The sequence below is a fragment of the Podarcis vaucheri genome (genome assembly GCF_965113315.1).
Source record: "Podarcis vaucheri genome assembly, chromosome: 7".
NCBI lineage: Eukaryota > Metazoa > Chordata > Lepidosauria > Squamata > Lacertidae > Podarcis > Podarcis vaucheri.
In genome coordinates this window covers 50,835,467-50,852,038 of record NC_138765.1, presented here as the reverse complement: position 1 = coordinate 50,852,038, position 16,572 = coordinate 50,835,467, and the positions used below count along the sequence as shown (strand labels likewise).

The 16,572-nt window shown below is 45.7% G+C and overlaps 1 protein-coding gene across 2 annotated transcripts in view; it reads right to left on the bottom strand.

Annotated features, from left to right (window-relative positions):
• NFAT5 (nuclear factor of activated T cells 5) overlaps positions 1-16,212 on the bottom strand; it is a 64,732-nt gene extending 48,520 nt beyond the window's left edge. Inside the window, exon 1 of one of the 2 annotated variants that reach the window (XM_082229275.1) lies at positions 15,916-16,212. In XM_082229275.1, the coding sequence (XP_082085401.1) occupies positions 15,916-16,144 (229 nt within the window). In that variant the 5' untranslated portion in view covers positions 16,145-16,212. Of the gene's footprint in view, positions 1-5,794; positions 6,728-15,915 lie in introns of those variants that run through there. The other variant, XM_082229270.1, reaches the window with a different exon arrangement.
• Positions 16,213-16,572: the final 360 nt, after the last annotated feature.

Genomic DNA, 16,572 nt, shown 5'->3' with positions numbered 1-16,572 from the left:
CATGTCCTGGTTTGTTTCCAGCAGGAGAGGACGATCGCTGAGGCTCCCATTTACACCAGTAGAGCCCGTGATCCAGAACCCCCAGGTCAGATAACTGCAGTGGTGGAGTGGCAATGGGTAAGACTGGGCGAGCCCGGAGCTGACTGTTGCTGCTGCCAGTGCTGGGCCCAGTGGCAGCTTGGGCCTGACTCTGCAAGGTGCAGGGTGCAATCCACCCCAGCGCCTAGTGGATCAGGGCCTTTAGATGCTGTTGAGGGGTACAGGGCCTGTCGGCAGCGTTGGCATGGCTCTGCAAGGTGCAGGGTGAAATCCACCCCAATGCCTAGCCCAGCGGGGTCATCTGGTGCTACTGACTTGCATCTAGTAAATAACTAAGCGTCTACTCAGAAGAAAGCCATACTGAGTTCAGTGGGCCTTACTGTATATACAGCACTCCTTGTGTTCCTTTTGAACTGTATCTATAGGTTTCCCCCTCTGTGTCAAATAACTGGGGTCAAATAAGTGTTGCTTATTTTTGTAATACATGGAAGATGGATCTCCCTTGGGATGTTCTGGACTCTCCTTCCTTGGAGGTTTCTAAGCAGAGGATGCATGGCCATCTGTCATGGATGCTTTAGAGGCGATTCCTATATTGCATGGAGTTGCACTAGAAAGATGACCCTGGGGTCCCTTCCAGCTCTATGATTCTATGTTTTTCTCCTTCAACAATATTTCATTATGTTCCTATCATTTTATGTAATTGTATTTTGTAAAAAAATATAAATAAAACATGTTCTATTCACAAACAAAACATTTAAATAGCTACCTTTCTAGGATTTGTCGGGGGGGGGCAGAACATCATATTTGTAGTGATTTTTTTTAAAAAAAAACTTATTGTGGGGGCACAGGAAGGAAACAAGGTTGGAAGGGGACCTCATTTGGAAAATGCTGGTCTAGCCAACAAGAACTGAAAAATAACTGCTTAGACTACAACAGGTTTAAAATAAAATAAAGACCGCTGACATTTATAATCATTATAAATCAGCACACTTTTAAAAAGAAAAAAGTAAGAGAACATTCTAAAATGCCTCAAAATAAGCAAATAGTTATTCACCAGAAAAGAAGAGACTGAGGAGATATGATAGCCATTTTCAAGTATCTAATGGGCTGTCACATGGAAGATGGAGCAAGCTTGTTTTCTCCTGTTCCAGAGGCTAGGACCCAGTCCAATGGATTCAAGTTACAAGAAAGGAGATCTGAACTAAACATCAGGAAGAGCTGTTTGACAGTGGAAAGGACTCCTTCAAAAGGAGGTGGACTCTCCTTCATTGGAGGCTTTTAAGCAGTGGTTGGGTGGTCATCTGTCATGGATGCTTTAGTTGAGATTCCTGCACTGCAGGGGGTTTGACTAGATGACCCTCAGGGTCACTTCCAACTCTACAATTCTATGATTCTAAGACCTATGCAAAAGACCAACGAAAGCAATTACTCTAGAATGACAATGGTAGATTTCAAACCACAACTACAATAACCATGACTGAAACAGCAAGAACCAATGAAGTTACTAGGAACTGTTGCCACTGCATAAGAGTAAAACACACACACACACACACACACACACACGCAAACAGCTGACACATATACCAAGGCAGCAATTCTATGAGACACGGTGGGACTTACTGCGGAGTAAGCATGCAGAAGATCACACTAAGTTTCCTGGGTACAGTAAATTAATACACTGCAGGCATATAGCATTAAATAATAAATAATAATAATAATTACAGTATATCCATCTAATAACACCAAGCGTAAAACATAGCACTATACACATAGTTTAGTTTACTTTCTACTATTACAGACAAGGCAAACACATTCCAATCAAAGCAATTTCTTGTCTTGGCTTACTGCCACATCTCTTTTGACCCTTATCAGGAGCCTGCAACCCTCCTGCTATAATAAGTACAAAGATTTGACTCCACAAAAACAACAACTGAATTGCCAAGATCTTTTAGAAACTGCACTCAATTTGCCACAGCAAGGGTGAAATATAAATACGCAAAGGAAAAACCCACAAATATCACACAATTTTAGATTAAGTGATGTTCACAACTCTCAGATAACTCAAGGAAACCTTTCCTTGGTGAAGATTCAGATATGACAGAATCGGTGACTGTAGCGTAAAATGTTTTATCTTAGTTTAGTTTAGGAAGTCATCTTTAATGGGTAGATCAATTAGCTAAAGCATTACATGATTAATTGGTAGGAGGTTATTTTAATTTGTTCATTACTTAAAGCAACTTTTCTGATGTGTTACTATAAAAACAGCAAGGATAAAAAATGAAAGTAAATAACAAGGCTCTTTATGAAGGGTTGGTAATATGTAAATTTAAGTCACTGAAAATCAGTCATCTGATTCATAAACAATTTCCATCACTTTACAGTCTGCAAATAGGATTTAAAGTTTCTCCTTCTAAATAGTTTGAGATAATAGATTCATATGCTTCCAGTGTTGCTAAGTTATCTTTGATGACAAAGTTCACTTTTATTTTGAGTGACTGCTCTGCAGTTTTGAGCCACAGTAGGTTGTATCCAATGTTACTTCTACTCTTTGGTAAAACCAATAACATTGGGACAGTAGTGCTAAGTAGCACCAAGCATTAAGGTCTGGTGTAGAGTCTCTGATCATGATCCCAACCAGTGCTATTTTCCTAGAAAAAGAGGTGCCAAAACTCACCATGAACACCTCTCCTTTTATCTTGGAATGACAATGGTGCCCACCAGAGAGCTGCCGGAACTGACTTCCTGTGAGTTCCCCCTGGAAAAAAAGCCCTGGTGGGTTGTGGGATAGAGCCCCATGCTGAACAAAAGATTCCTGTATTGCAGGAGGTTAGACTAGATGACCCTCAGGGTCCCTTCCAACTCTACATTCTATGATTTATGGAACCCCTCTCAATTGAGATAATAGAATTGCAGAGATACAACAATCTTTCACATCAGCTACTTTGAAACAGCAGGTAAAAACCCATTTGTCCAAGTCTTTGGAACTTGATATTTGTGTGAGTTGTACTTGAAGTTTAGTGTTGTTTTTAGAATGGTTTTGTCTTGCATAATTTTCCTATATTCATGTTTATACTTTATTTTGTGTTGCAAGCTGCCCTGAGCTCTGCTCTGGAAGAAGGTGGATATTAAAACTCTGAAATAAATAAATACCTATTTTGTCATAGTAAAGAACAAACCTATTCTTTAGTTTCTGAATAGGTATATAAAAATGTTAACATATTAGCTAGAGTTAGATAGTGTACACTATTCCACTGCCAATTTCACTACTTTGAGCTGCAGTTCTATACCTACTTTCTTGGGAGTAAGCTCAATTGAACATGATGTGACTTTCAATGGGAAATGTATATGATTGTATTATACTGTATTATACTGCTGGGTCTGGGAAGAGGAGAGACAGGATTAGTATTTACCACTGTCCTGTCCAAAACTAGTTTTTCATAAGAAATCATTCTCATCTGAGCACTTTCAGAATGTTCAATCCTTTCTTTTCTAGCCATGACTAATTTTTTTGTTTATACATTGAACGAAAATTGAAAACAAAATAAGCACTGGTTATAATCAAAGGCTTTAGATACTTTTCCTAATCTAAATTTTACACAGACTTTTGACATATTTTGACAACAAAAGTCAGTATTACTAACTAGGCCATATTTTCAGTAATTTTCTTCTATCCCCCTCAATCATATGCCTCTAGTTTATTACCAAAAAGCGGGAGAGCACAAACAAGAACTGCATCTGCTGTCCCTGGGCCCCAGTGTTCTTCCACAATCTAACAATCACTGTGTTCACTGTCATCCACACAGAAATGAATCTTCAAGGCCAGCCCTGGCTAAAGGAGCAGTTGACACATCCAACACGCTACAAGCTCCAAATATTGACAAGGCCAAGGGAAGCCCAACTATAGTTCCTACTTCTCATACTAGAAAACAGGAGAAATCCCATCCTGCTGAGGAAGCCAAGGAAAGCTTAATAAAAAGTTCATTCAAAGACTTGTCATGCTTCTTTTCCCTTCAATGCAAAAGTCAATCAATAACTCACACAGCTGCTGCATTTCTCTGAAAGCAGGGATTATTAGAACTTTTGTAATCCCACTCAGACAACCTCAGCAACTGCCCATACCCTTGCACATATTTTAAGAACCACAGACCTGCCCTTTTGCGAAAACGGAACAAAAAAGTGTCAAATCACATGTTGAAAACCCACAGTTTAAGTGAACATTTAAGTGGACAAAAACCCATCATATAAATATAACAGTAATGCCTATAGGAATACAAGTGGGCAATTGGCTGCCCTGGCTCCATATTTTCATTACACTGATTTATTTTAGCCTTGGGGGCCCATTCAGATATTAGTCTAACAGTGCAAGAAATGCTGTGAAGAAATATACTGAGTAAACCTGAAACATTGGTCTGAATACCCAACAAACCTATTTTGTCGCTCTAGATTTCACAAGACCATTGGAGAGTCTGACCAATTTTCCTTGGGGGCATGAATGGAAATAACTCCTGCATTTTGTGCAGAAAATGAGAAATTGAGTTGAATCAACCCTCTGTTTCAGGAGTTTATAATGCTTGCTTTGAGGCAACTGCAATATTTTTACATTTTTAAAAAGTCATGATCTAGTTGTACAAGCTGAACTTTAACATAATATATTTTTCTCATACCATGTTAAAACAACCTGCTGGACTTCCATAAGTACACTGCTGTTTTCCTTTGAATTCTCTCTTTGTGTCTCTTGTGTGATAGGTGTAAAGGAGGGAGGGCAGTGTGGCAAGCTAATTGACCCTGGCCATTATTTTGAGGGCAAAATATTTTACAGGGTTGCTACCCTTGCTTCAATGTTTGCTTCACGTTTTCTCCCTGTTGGAGCTCCTTCAGAAGATGAACCAAGGGGTTACCAGGATCAAGGTGAGGGAAAAGAAAAAATCTACCATTTCTATCTCTTTCCTCCTAGGAGGCCAACATACACGACTTCCCCACTTAACTCCTGCATTTTCAGGCCAACTCTCTGTGGCATTCTACACTGGGCCCAATACCATAGCTGGCTGCGACAGACACATGATCATTTGTTTTTCACAATTTGTTCATCTACAGAAGTAGGAACAAGGAGAGGCAGCATCAACCTACATTCAGCCATGGAACTCTTCAAGCATCTTTGGGGCAGTTGAAAGGATAAAATGGAGAGGGGAAGGCCATGTAGGGTGCCTTGAGCTCCTTAAAAGAAAGGTAGGATAGAAACCTAACAGGCTGGTAAACAGACCTACTGATGGCAGGAAGGAACGGAAGAAGATGGGAAATTCAGAAGAATAAAAGCGACACTTTCAGAACGGGGCCCTATTTAGAAACACTCTCTCGGTTCAACGAAACATGAGGGTTTTGGACCTTACTTGTGAACCGCCACCGCCGCCAAAAAGGATGCTAATCTGGTAATTGATAGACAGCGAATGAAAGTAGGGGGCACTGCCTCTGAGCACGTGTAGAGCGCAGCTCCGCCCCCACCCGAAAAGTGACCTTATTAACGGCGACTGCGCCCCTTCCTCACCTTGGTCGAGCGGGGGGGGGGCAGCAGCCCCTCCCCGTCCCTCCCGAGCGGCCTCCTTCTCGCACACGCCCCACAGGGCCGGGACAAATTCCTGAGAAACAACGGTGAGCGAGCGAGCGAGGAGGCCGCTCCGGAGTCCAGAGTCGTCGATGCAACGCGGCGGCGCTCTTTTCCTCCCCCGGCCCCCCCCCCCGAGGCCCACCAGAGACTCACCCTTGGAGTAGAGGGACTTAGGGGACTCGAGGTCGAGGTCGGCGCTGAGGAGAGAGATGAAGTCCGAGGGCATCGCAGCTCCGCGGCCCGGCCGGGGGGAGGTGGCGGCGGTGGGGGGGCGGGACGGGGGGGCGGCGGTGGGGGGGCACGGACGGATGGACGCCGCAGCGGCTGCTGACCACAGGCAAGGGGAGCGGAGGGGGCTGTGCTGCGGCGGCGAGAGGCGGGACCAGGGACAGAGGAGGCGCGGGCCGGGCTCTTATTCAGCCACCGCCGCTCCTGACAGGAATTCGGTGCCTGTCGCCCAGCAGGACCGCCCCCTCTCCGTTGACATTGCGCATGCGTCGCCCGGCTCTCGAGCCACGGCGACGGTGAAAAAGAGAGGAAAACACAAAAACCAACGGGAAAAGGAGGCGCATGCGCAAGGCCTCAGACCGCGGGCGGGAGGGGGGACGGCGGGGCAGCGGCAACAGGCGACGCAAAATGGACGTTGTGAGCGTTTGCGCCGTGCTCGGCAAACAAGTGCCCTCAAGCCGTCGACGCATGCGAGCCTCTCGCGTAAACGAACCAGAGGCGGCTTTAATGCGCATGTGCCAGTTCTTGTATGGACAGGGGCCTCGCGCAGTCGATTCGAGGGTGGTTTCTGCGCCTGCGCTACAGGGGATATTCGCGAGAGAGAGGCCTCTTTGTCAGAGTGGAGGGAGGTGGCTGTACAGCTTCCTTTTCAGCTCGGGGGAAGAGCAAAGAGCCAAAGCAATCTCTTAGGAAGAGTGAGGAGCTGTAGGCTGTGCCGTCGTCGCCGGCCTTTTTTTTGTAATTGCTACTTTTGTTTTAACTGACGTGCTTGATCACTGGTGCGTTGTATTTATTTCGCATCTACTGACCAAAAGATGGGGGCAGAAATATTTAAGGAGAGGAAGAATTAAGAGGTCAACTTCTGCGTCAGTTTTCAGAAGGGTACTATTGCCCTTTTCCAGGCTACAGGGGGAAAACAGCTACGCCACCGCCGAACACCGAATGTCTTGAGTTCCCTTTGATTTTGAGCACCCTTGCCTTGAATGGTTCTATATCACATTTATTATGGCAGAAGCTTTTGCAGGCTGTGCTGTCTGACCATTTGTGCTCCACTAGTCCATCAATCTTTAAGGTGCCACAAGGCTGTTTTCGGTGAAGGAAGGTTGCTCCGTGGCAGGCATGCACAAGGACAGAGGCTGAAGTCCCAGTTAAAAAATCATAAGTAGCAAGTTACTGGGAAAGTCCACTCCCGTTGGAAACCACGGAGATCTGTTGCTGCACTGGGCTTAAAAGGCCTTATAGTGCAATGTGTTCATAGAATGGCTTCTGCTTGCCCCTGCCTTCTGAATCTCAGGTCCTTATAATTTTAAAAACAAAACAAAAAAAACCCCCTGGGGCTTCAGCCTCTGCCATTGTGTATGCAAAGGTGTACCCTATAAGGAAACATGGAGACTATAAAATGATAGGAGGTGAAGTGCAAGCACTAGAGGGAATAGGTGCAGAGGCGCCACTCTCAGTAGGCAAGTTCTTGAGAATGAGAATGTACAATTATGAGTTTTCTGTTCCCTCTTGTACCACGGAAGCCATAGGATAATTAAGGGGGGCTCTCCCAATTAGTTCACAGTGGGGAAAGCCAGGTGTATCTCCTCAGTGTGTTGCCTACGTAAAGGAGTAATAGTAACATATTGATTACATATTAGCTTACCCTGCCCTTGAGTGGACTACAGTCAAATATCAGAATACTGTACTGTACAATAAAACACGTGAACCTATAACCTAAAATAACTTAGAGAAGGCAGCAAAAGCAATAAAACAAAAGCATAAAACCATCAGTAGACATAAGATAGCCTAACATTAAAAGGTCATGGAAAACAAAAAGGTATTTGGTGCTAAACTGACATCCAGATGACTCACAGGTGAGCCTCTCTGGAGAGACCTTCAGCAACTAAGGCTCCACCACTGAGAAGGCCCTTTCCTCAAGAGCCACCCATCACACCGCAGCAGAGAGAACCTGGAGAATGGCCCTTCACTAAAGATCTTTATGTATAGAGAGGCCTAACTGGAGACAGGTGATACTTTGAAAAATGCAGGCAAGCTATCAAGAAGGTGGAAGTTGTCATACTGGGTTTGAGTAATACTTCATGCAGGTAAACAACATGACGGTTGTTGACTCCATATTCTGAAACACTCTTTCAGAGAGTCACTTCTCTTCCACCATCACCAGTGATTGTTTTATGTTTTTGACCCTGTTCTACATGGCTGAATCTTCTGGATTTCTGTTTTATTTTCTCTTTATATGCTTTCTGTATTTTTATATTTCAGATTAACTGGTTTCAGGTTGTGGTTTTGTTTTAATATATTGCTTGTTTTTCACAGTAAACTGCTCAAAGATTTTTGAAATGACAAGCAGTATGTAAATTATTTTTAAAGAAATAAGAGTAGTGCAAACACTGAAAAACAACTGTATACTATTGTTTACTTTGGTATGCAAGTATTATTAAATCAGGTCCAAACCATCCTATTGGGTCTGGCCAAGAATAGGGATATAGACAGGTTTCCTATCATGAGCACCACCACTTGTCAGGTGAAGGAAGTGGCTTTTGGAGAAAGTGAGGGGGATGTGCATTCCAACTTCCCCCAGGACATCAGCTATGCCAGCCCTCGTCTGTTTAAACCGCAGACAGGAGATGACTACAGACCACATACTCTGTATGGTTGAGTCACATGTGCACACACATACTTTCTGTGTGTGACAAGAGGCACCTCCTTTGCCTAATTTCCTGCACTTCTAGTTCAGTTCCAGAGTACAGAAAAAGTTCGTGTGGGTATGCAAACCATCCAAAATGTGAATGTGTTAAGTCTCCTAGCTGTCTTGATTCTTGCCATTCTGGAATCTACTTTTTCCTCACCAAATCCTTGGCCTCAATTACACCCAACACAGCCATGAATCTACTGCATTCCAGTTAAGTACCACAGGGAAAATATTTCTTCTTATCAGTTGTGAATTTTGCCATTATTCATTTTCTGAAAATGTTCCCATGATTGTAGGAGATAATCAGTTTTCTTCATGCCATTCTTCTCTCCACCCCACTTGTTCTTTCTAAAAGAAACAAATCCAATCTTTCCAATCTGCCTTCATTCAGAAGGCTTTTCATTTTTGTTGCCCTTTTTCTCAGCCTCCTCCGCACTTTGGGAGGCTGCATTTTTCCCCAGCTTTCCTCTTCGTCCTCGATCGCTTGTTCTTAAGCTTAGACATACACACAAAAACTGTGTAACTGAGAGAAAGAAACAAATGCTACAGCACGCACAATAAAACAACTTGATGCCATTCTAACACTGCTGACGTTACTTTCTCCTGAAAGCTGTTTAGAGAGTCCATTTTTAATGCCATTTTAATCTTTGTTGTGGAATATTTTACAATGTCTTAGATTAGTGACATTCCCATGAGGGATGCCAGTCTTGTATGTTTCTAACCCTGCTCCACACACCCATTTCAATTCAACATGCTGATGAGGATCAGGACTGGACTGTTAGACATCACTTTTTATCATTAAAAACCTCAAATTATTCTAAATTGTTAAGCAGGTAAGGGAAATGTGCCATACTCACTGAGGCTGATAGTTCAGCAACATTTGGAGGGCCAAAGGTCCCCCACACCTAGTGTAAACAGTACTAAACTAGATGGACCAATGACCTGATTCAGAATAGGAAAAGTTTCCTCTCTTCCATTTTAATTGCTTTTCAAAAACATTACAATCCTATTTGTATAATTATTAGCAAGTACATATAAGATAAAACCAAGAGCAACTTGAATGTTTGCCTTATGATGGAAACAGTGCATGCATGTCATACAAAAGGCAGGAAATTAATTGGGATGAGCCAATTAACAATTTAAGCCAGTCGTTATTTTAATCAAATTGTGAGGGGGGGGAGAGAATAAGCAGGTGTTTCCTTAATATACCACTAGCTGGAGCGAGGCAGTTGATTATTTTCCAATAGTAACTGGAAAATAATGTGCATCTGTCAACTGCTCCGGTGACCCCAGGCCATGCTGGCACTTCCTGACTTGTTGCTAAGCTTGGCAGGGCCTTTGTTGTGTTGCCGCCTTTTCCCCTCGTGGCATCCTTAGAGGAAGGACAGTGGTGGACTTGTGAGACAAAGCTAACAATGCCTTTGTGCAGAACCCAAAGAGCTGCTGCTATAGTTCTGTGTACAGTGTTTTTTTTCTTTTTTATAAAAACGCTACATCTATGGAGATCACCTACTACAGTACTGTGTGTTCTCTATTGCTAGAACTTGACGCGAAGAGTGGGGTGTCAGTTCTTTTGTGATGAACGGTCAAGAGCCTTCCAGGAATAGAGATGCGTTTACACAAAATGCTGCTTCCATTTTACGATCCTTAGCAGTCTTTTAACCTTCACTGAGGGAGGAATTAAAGCAGGTGTGGGGACCCTCAGACCAAGGGAATCCAAATTCAGCCTACCAGCACTATTCCCATTTGTCATTATTATTATTATTGTATTGCCTTCCATATCTGTAAATGGTATATATGAAACATATATCTTGGTAATATACAGAATAAAACAAATATATTTTTTTTAAAAAATACAAAATGGACACTTGTGGCAGAGATGTATTCATCCAGGTGGGAAGGCTTGTCAGAATAAAAATATCACCAGTTTCTGGAAAAGTGCAGATAGTGAGCCCCTGTTGCCTCTCAACAAAAATGCTGTTCCACAGAACAGTGGCACCCACACTGAAAGCCCTGCTAGTGTTCTAACTTTGAGGTGCAACATGTGGAAGTGCCTTTACCGTTGGTGTGTCACACTAGCCAGGAAATAATTTATGCAATTAAATTTTGAATTGGTCAAGTACAAAAACCGATGCTAGTGCTATACCTTTCAGGTGTCCAGAAGTGCTTCTCTCTCACTCTCTCCCCCTCCTTCTGTCTTGCCACCCACTTATCCTTTATTTCCCCAAAGTCCCTATTTCCCTTCCCTATTTTCCTAGAACAGCTAGGACCAGCTTTCCCAAAACTTGTGCCCTCCCAATGCTTTGGACTACTAAGTTCCAGCCAGCATGGGAGTTGTAGTCCAAAACATGTGGAGGGTATCATATTTAGAAAGACTGCTGTCATAATTGTATTCCTTAAGGTCCCCAGGAGCCTTGGAGCTGCAGGTTGTCTCTTTTTGTTAGGGACCACCTGGTGGGACTTTCACCAGTTGAGCTTAGGCACCAATATTATATCAGGACTTGTGTGCTAGCCTGCTTTTCTTAGCATAGCCTTTCCTGCCTATAGCTCCGAAGATTTTCTCAAAGGTAGTGGTTTCCTTGCCTACACTTTGTCTTCTCCTTTTTGCTCTCCTGGCTTGCCACTGGGATTACTAACCTTTATATCTGCTTATAACCCAACTACGGTAATTCTTCCCTAGTTTCACTTTCCTTGCTCTGTAGCCTGTCTGTGGCTTATAAACCCCTCAAATAGCTGCATTTTCTTGCTCTCTCTAATTCTATATCCCTGGGACTTTTCTCTGATGTTCCAGCGCATCTAGGTAATGCTCCAGAGCTGCCACCATCCCATCACCTCTGCCCCCCCCCCGTATATTTATTTCAGCTGGCCTCAGTCCATTATACAGTAGCTGTGGAAATGCATACCATTTTCATAACCAAGGGCAATATTCTCCTTACGACAGCGTTATCAGCTGCCTTTAAACAGTGTTTTATTGAAGCTGGCCTTTAAAAGTTTTGTAATACCATAAAGACGGGTCCCTACCACCACCACCAGCAGCAACAGTCTTTTAAAGATCTCATTTACTGCTTTTTACACCCCTAGTTCTGGTTTCCTGGTTCCTGGTTCTGACATGGAAAGCATACAGTAAAATCCTTAAGTGGCAACAGAAGCACCAGTCAATATAAAAGCAGGCAGTAAATGAGCCACACTGGGGCCTTTGGCCTCCTCTCTTCCCCACTGACTGGAATTGCTTGCACAAGGCTAGTGCAATATGCTCCTCCCACACGCCAGGGAGGGTTTCCTGCCCACTCACTAGGATTGTTGGATAAGACCCTCCTGGTCATGCGGTGATTTGCAGAGGTGGTTAGAAGGAGGAACTTCTCTGGGGTAGCCCCCTTCCTGTAGAACCATATCCCCTCTGAATAGAGGCCAGCATCTACATCAGAAGTGGGGAAGCTCAGGCCTCAAGGCCAAATGCAACCCTCCACCTGGCCCTTTGGACAGCACCCAAGCCACAGCCCCCTCCAGCTGTGTTCAGCTGGAAGGTGCCCTTGAACTGTGTTAATGCCTCTTACATACCTGGGTGGAGGATGCCTTAAACCAGGGCTTTTCAACCAGTGTCCTGTGGCACCCTTGAATGATGGTCAGGGGTGCTACGGGCCTCTGTCCCTCTTGCCTCCCCTCCATCCTCTGGTGCCCTCTTGGGTCTCTGCCTCCCAAAGGCTTGTATGGCTGTTTGTTGCCGCCCTGGCTACAAGCTCCCCAGGTGAATGGTGCCTCTGGGGGTGTTTCTCAGGCCTCTGTGGGGCACTGTGAGGAGGCACCTCTCTTTTAGCTCAGGGACCAGGGGCGGCAGCAGTGGCTCCCCAGAGGACTCCCAAGGAGAGAAGAGAGGAGGCTGAGGGAACACTCCACAAGGGAGGGTGTTTGAAAAAGGGTGAGGTGCTGTCAGCTCGGCAGGCAAGGGGTGACGCAACTGGGCTCCTGAGCCCCACAGGTTGCCACAAAAAGAATGTAGTTGGTCAAGCGAGGCATGGACCCAAAAAGGTTGAAAACCTCTGCCTTAAACCATAAGCTCATTGGGACAGGTACTGTCCATTTAACTCTGTGCAGGGTCATGTGAACTACCAACCCTGTATTAAAATAACTTTTATTTTTATTAAATCATAGAATTGTAGAGTGTGATGGGACCCTAAGGATCATCTAGTCCAACCCCCTGCAATGCAGGAATATGCAGCTGTCCTATACAGGGATCAAACCTGCAATCTTGGCATTATCAGCACCATGCTCTAACAAGCTGAGCTGTGTGATATTATTTACAGTGGTATCTCTGGATGCGAACGGGATCCGTTCTGGAGCCCCATTTGCATCCTGAAGCAAATGTAAGACGCGACTGCACGGTCGTGTTTCGCCACTTCCGCGCATGCGCATGACATCATTTTGAGCGTCTGCGCATGTGCGAGCAACAAAACCCAGAAGTAACACACTCCATTACTTCCGGGTCGCCGCGGAGTGCAACCAAAAAATATTTAAGCTGAAGCGTATTCATCCCGAGGTATGACTACTTAGTAACAATATTTGTATGCCATCCCATAAGGTAATGTTCTTCCAAGTTCTTCTTCTTGTTGTTGTTGTTGCTGCTGCCACTGCTGTTTACTTACTGGAGAAACACCTTTGCAAGCATTCATCTTTGCTATAGCCCTGTGAGACTGACCAAGCAAGAGGATGCTGGGGTGTAACACATGATTCAAGGGCTATGTCCCAAGTTTGTTGCAACAAATTCTGGAATGTACCTCTTGGACTCATTGCTGCCCTCTCTAAAAAAAATCTCTGCCACCCCAGGATACTGACCTTGAGTTGCATATGCAGACAAACAATGCTGACACCACAGCCACATAGTTTCAATCCCCTTTTCACAATGGCCCTCTCAAAGTAGGTTAGACAGAGAGTGAGCTTTCTGGTTGAACCAGGATTTGAACCCAGGTCTTCTCACTCTAAAGTTCTACACTCAGTCCTTGCACCATAGTGGCTGTCTTTGAACCTGAGCATCAAAATAGGGAAATGCCAGGCCTCGCTAGCTCTTCCCAAGATATTTTGCATGAGCTCACACACTTCTTAGTACTTCTGTCCGAGGTTATAGCACCAGCTGTTCCTAGCCATGTCTTACAGATTAGCAATAAATACAAAGTTGAGGTGAACAGGGACCTTTGTCATAGTAAAAAGTGCCCGTTTCTCTTAAGGCATCAAGAAAGTTGCCACAATGTGCACACCCTCCCCCCAAAAAATGTTGAATACAAACAGACACGTACAGAAGAGTTTGAGGACATTGCCTTTATTAGAAAAAGCTCTGAAGGTCGAGAGAATGCATTCAGGTGACGGAACAGAGAGGAGAGAAATATGTATTTTGGAGCCAGGGGATTAGAGAAGAAGCTGTTTTATATAGTACTCCCTTATTACAGCCTTTGTTGTTCCTGGAAATATTCTGGTATTATAAAATAAGGTGCCAGATTGTCTCAATTAATTCTGTGATTTGTTTCAGTTAGGGGTTTTGTTGGTTGTTACATAGCAGGTATGATGGAATATTTCAGAAACCCTGAATAATGTGGAAAGAGAAGGTTTTCAGCTCAACATACCCACTGCCTGTTCTCACTCTCATTTGTTTGTGACAGTCCCACCCAACCAACCAAAAATAAAAACATATTAAAAATTACAGGACTAGCATCATATAACTTTTGCACTCCAATTACTCACAGCTCAGTCCTATCAAGCTGCATTAATCAAATGATGAGACCAGAAATCAAATCTGTTCTACCCCATGACTCTCCGGAGTTTAGCTACAGCCATGTTAAAGATCTAATATTCAACTACAAAATGATCTGAAATCCATGCATATGTCAGTCACTCCACTGTGGATAAAATCACCCCTGAACAGGTAACCTGACTCTGAAACTACTTGCTGCTCCACAGGCCATTGGCTACATCTAAATTTTAAACAATGTCAGGGCTTGGCATTTCCCTCCTCTACATATCAGAAAAATGTTCAGTTTTGATAGCGTGAAAGAGAACACCAATCTGCAATCCTCTCCCTGGCAAGCAATTAGATTGGTGGGGTGTGGGAAGTTACTTTCAGAATAGAATGGGGTGGACCACAGACCCCACTCCCATCAAATGCTATTGCTATAACTACCAAATCTCTTGAGGACATGCAGGGCTGTAGCACTCCTTTGCAAGATTGCATTTCTAATTAAAAGCTTAAAGTTGCTGGTTGAAGATCTTTTGCTAAGGCTTCTGCAGTCAGAACCGTATTCAACGAATCTGACTTCCAGGTAGATATGCCTTGGACAGCAGTTGTCATGTGCTACAAGTTACTCTTCCTTAAATTTTGTAAAGAAGGGCGTCTTTACACAACTGCCTGCATTTTGGGACTCTTGTTGAGGATAGTGTGTGGCTGGGATAGAGGGCACTTCATGGATGAGCTGCTGCACTTTCAAATATACCTGCACCCCATTGCTAAAAGAAAAAACTGACATTCATGGATACATGTTTTTGATTTGGGGGGGGGAGGTTTGAATCTAAAGTTTGTCCTAGACAACATTATAGCTGCAAAGATTTTTTATTAAGGGCGACTCGAGCCAGGTTTTGCTCGTTGCTCACCCTCCCCTCCTATTTTGGTTTCCTCCTGGCTGCTCTATCTGACTGGTCTTTAACCCCGCATTAAATTAGCCCAGCAAGAAGCTAGGTGGCCACGTTTCGTGGCTGATCCTGAGCAAAGGCGTCACATCGAGCCCCCTTGGGTGGCTTGGCGAAGGAGTCTCCGAGGAGGGCGTTTCAATGACCCCCCCACTCCCAGAGATGGATTCTGAATGAAGAGCAGGAACCCCCCGGGGAGTCTCCTTTTACAGCCCTCTCCGAAGCACTCGGGCTTGAGAGAGGGTGGGAGCGGCGCTGAGCCAAGGAAACTCGAGGGAGCGGGCCTCGTCGGGACAGCTACAAGGTGGGCCAGGGGCACGGAACGCCCTGCAACTCCCGCGGCCCAGAGCCGTTCCCTCGGGGGCAGTAGCGCTTCTGACAGCAGGAAGCGCTCTTCTTGGAAAAAAACTGTTCTGAGGAAGGACCGCGGCCGAGGTGTGCACGTAGGCGGTCCCCCGGCTCCATCCAGACCGGACTGGGGAAGACTTTCCCCGGTGCCCGGAAGTCTGGAGAAGTTCACCGCTGCCGGTGAGCGTGGACAAGACTGGGTTAGCTGGACCCCAGCAGCCTGACTCCCGACGTCTTTCGGGCGCCGCAAAGCAAAGGCAGGCGCTGCCTTGGTGGAAGGGCCGGAGCCCAGAGGCTCTTTCCGTGGCTTGCTCGCTCCAGCCCTGGGCCGGCTTACCTGGGGGGGCGGCGGCGACGGCTCTCCCTCCGAAGGCGCTCCAAGGCCAGTCGTGCAGCGGCGCGGCGCAGAAGGCGCTCTCGTCGGCCAGCATGGAGCGCATGGCGGCCACGTCGTGCCAGGGGCGCCTGCGCGAGTCCAGCCTGCTCGACGGACGGGCAGAAGGGCGTCTCAGCTGCTCGGGGCTCGCGCGCTCCTCTGCTCGGCCGCGTGCGGAGCTGGGGACCATCGGTTTCCCCCGGGGGGAGGAGCTCAGCCGCGTGGCGCCCTTCCCTCCTCCCCGGCAACAGGTATTTATTGCGCAGTCCGGGCCACGGGCCTGCGGATTAATGGCCACTTGGCACCAACACCGGGGCGGAAGGGGGGGCGCACACTGTGTCCTGCTGCCGCCCTCCCGCTACAAGCCCCACGAGAGGGGCTGTTCTTGCCCCCCAGAGCAGACGAGCAGAGCTGTCTGACCTTGAGCAACGCGGGGAACGAAGACGCTTCCCCACCCCAGGCAAACGCCGCTTCCCCACCCCAGGCAAAGGACCGCCAGACTGCTGCCGCCGCCACTTCTTTCTCCTCGAGGGGGCAAAGTGGTGTCCAGAGGGGCTTCTCCTCCGGCTGCCGCTTCGTTCCCTCATGGGAGGGGAAGAAGAGGCTGAGCTGTTGCTT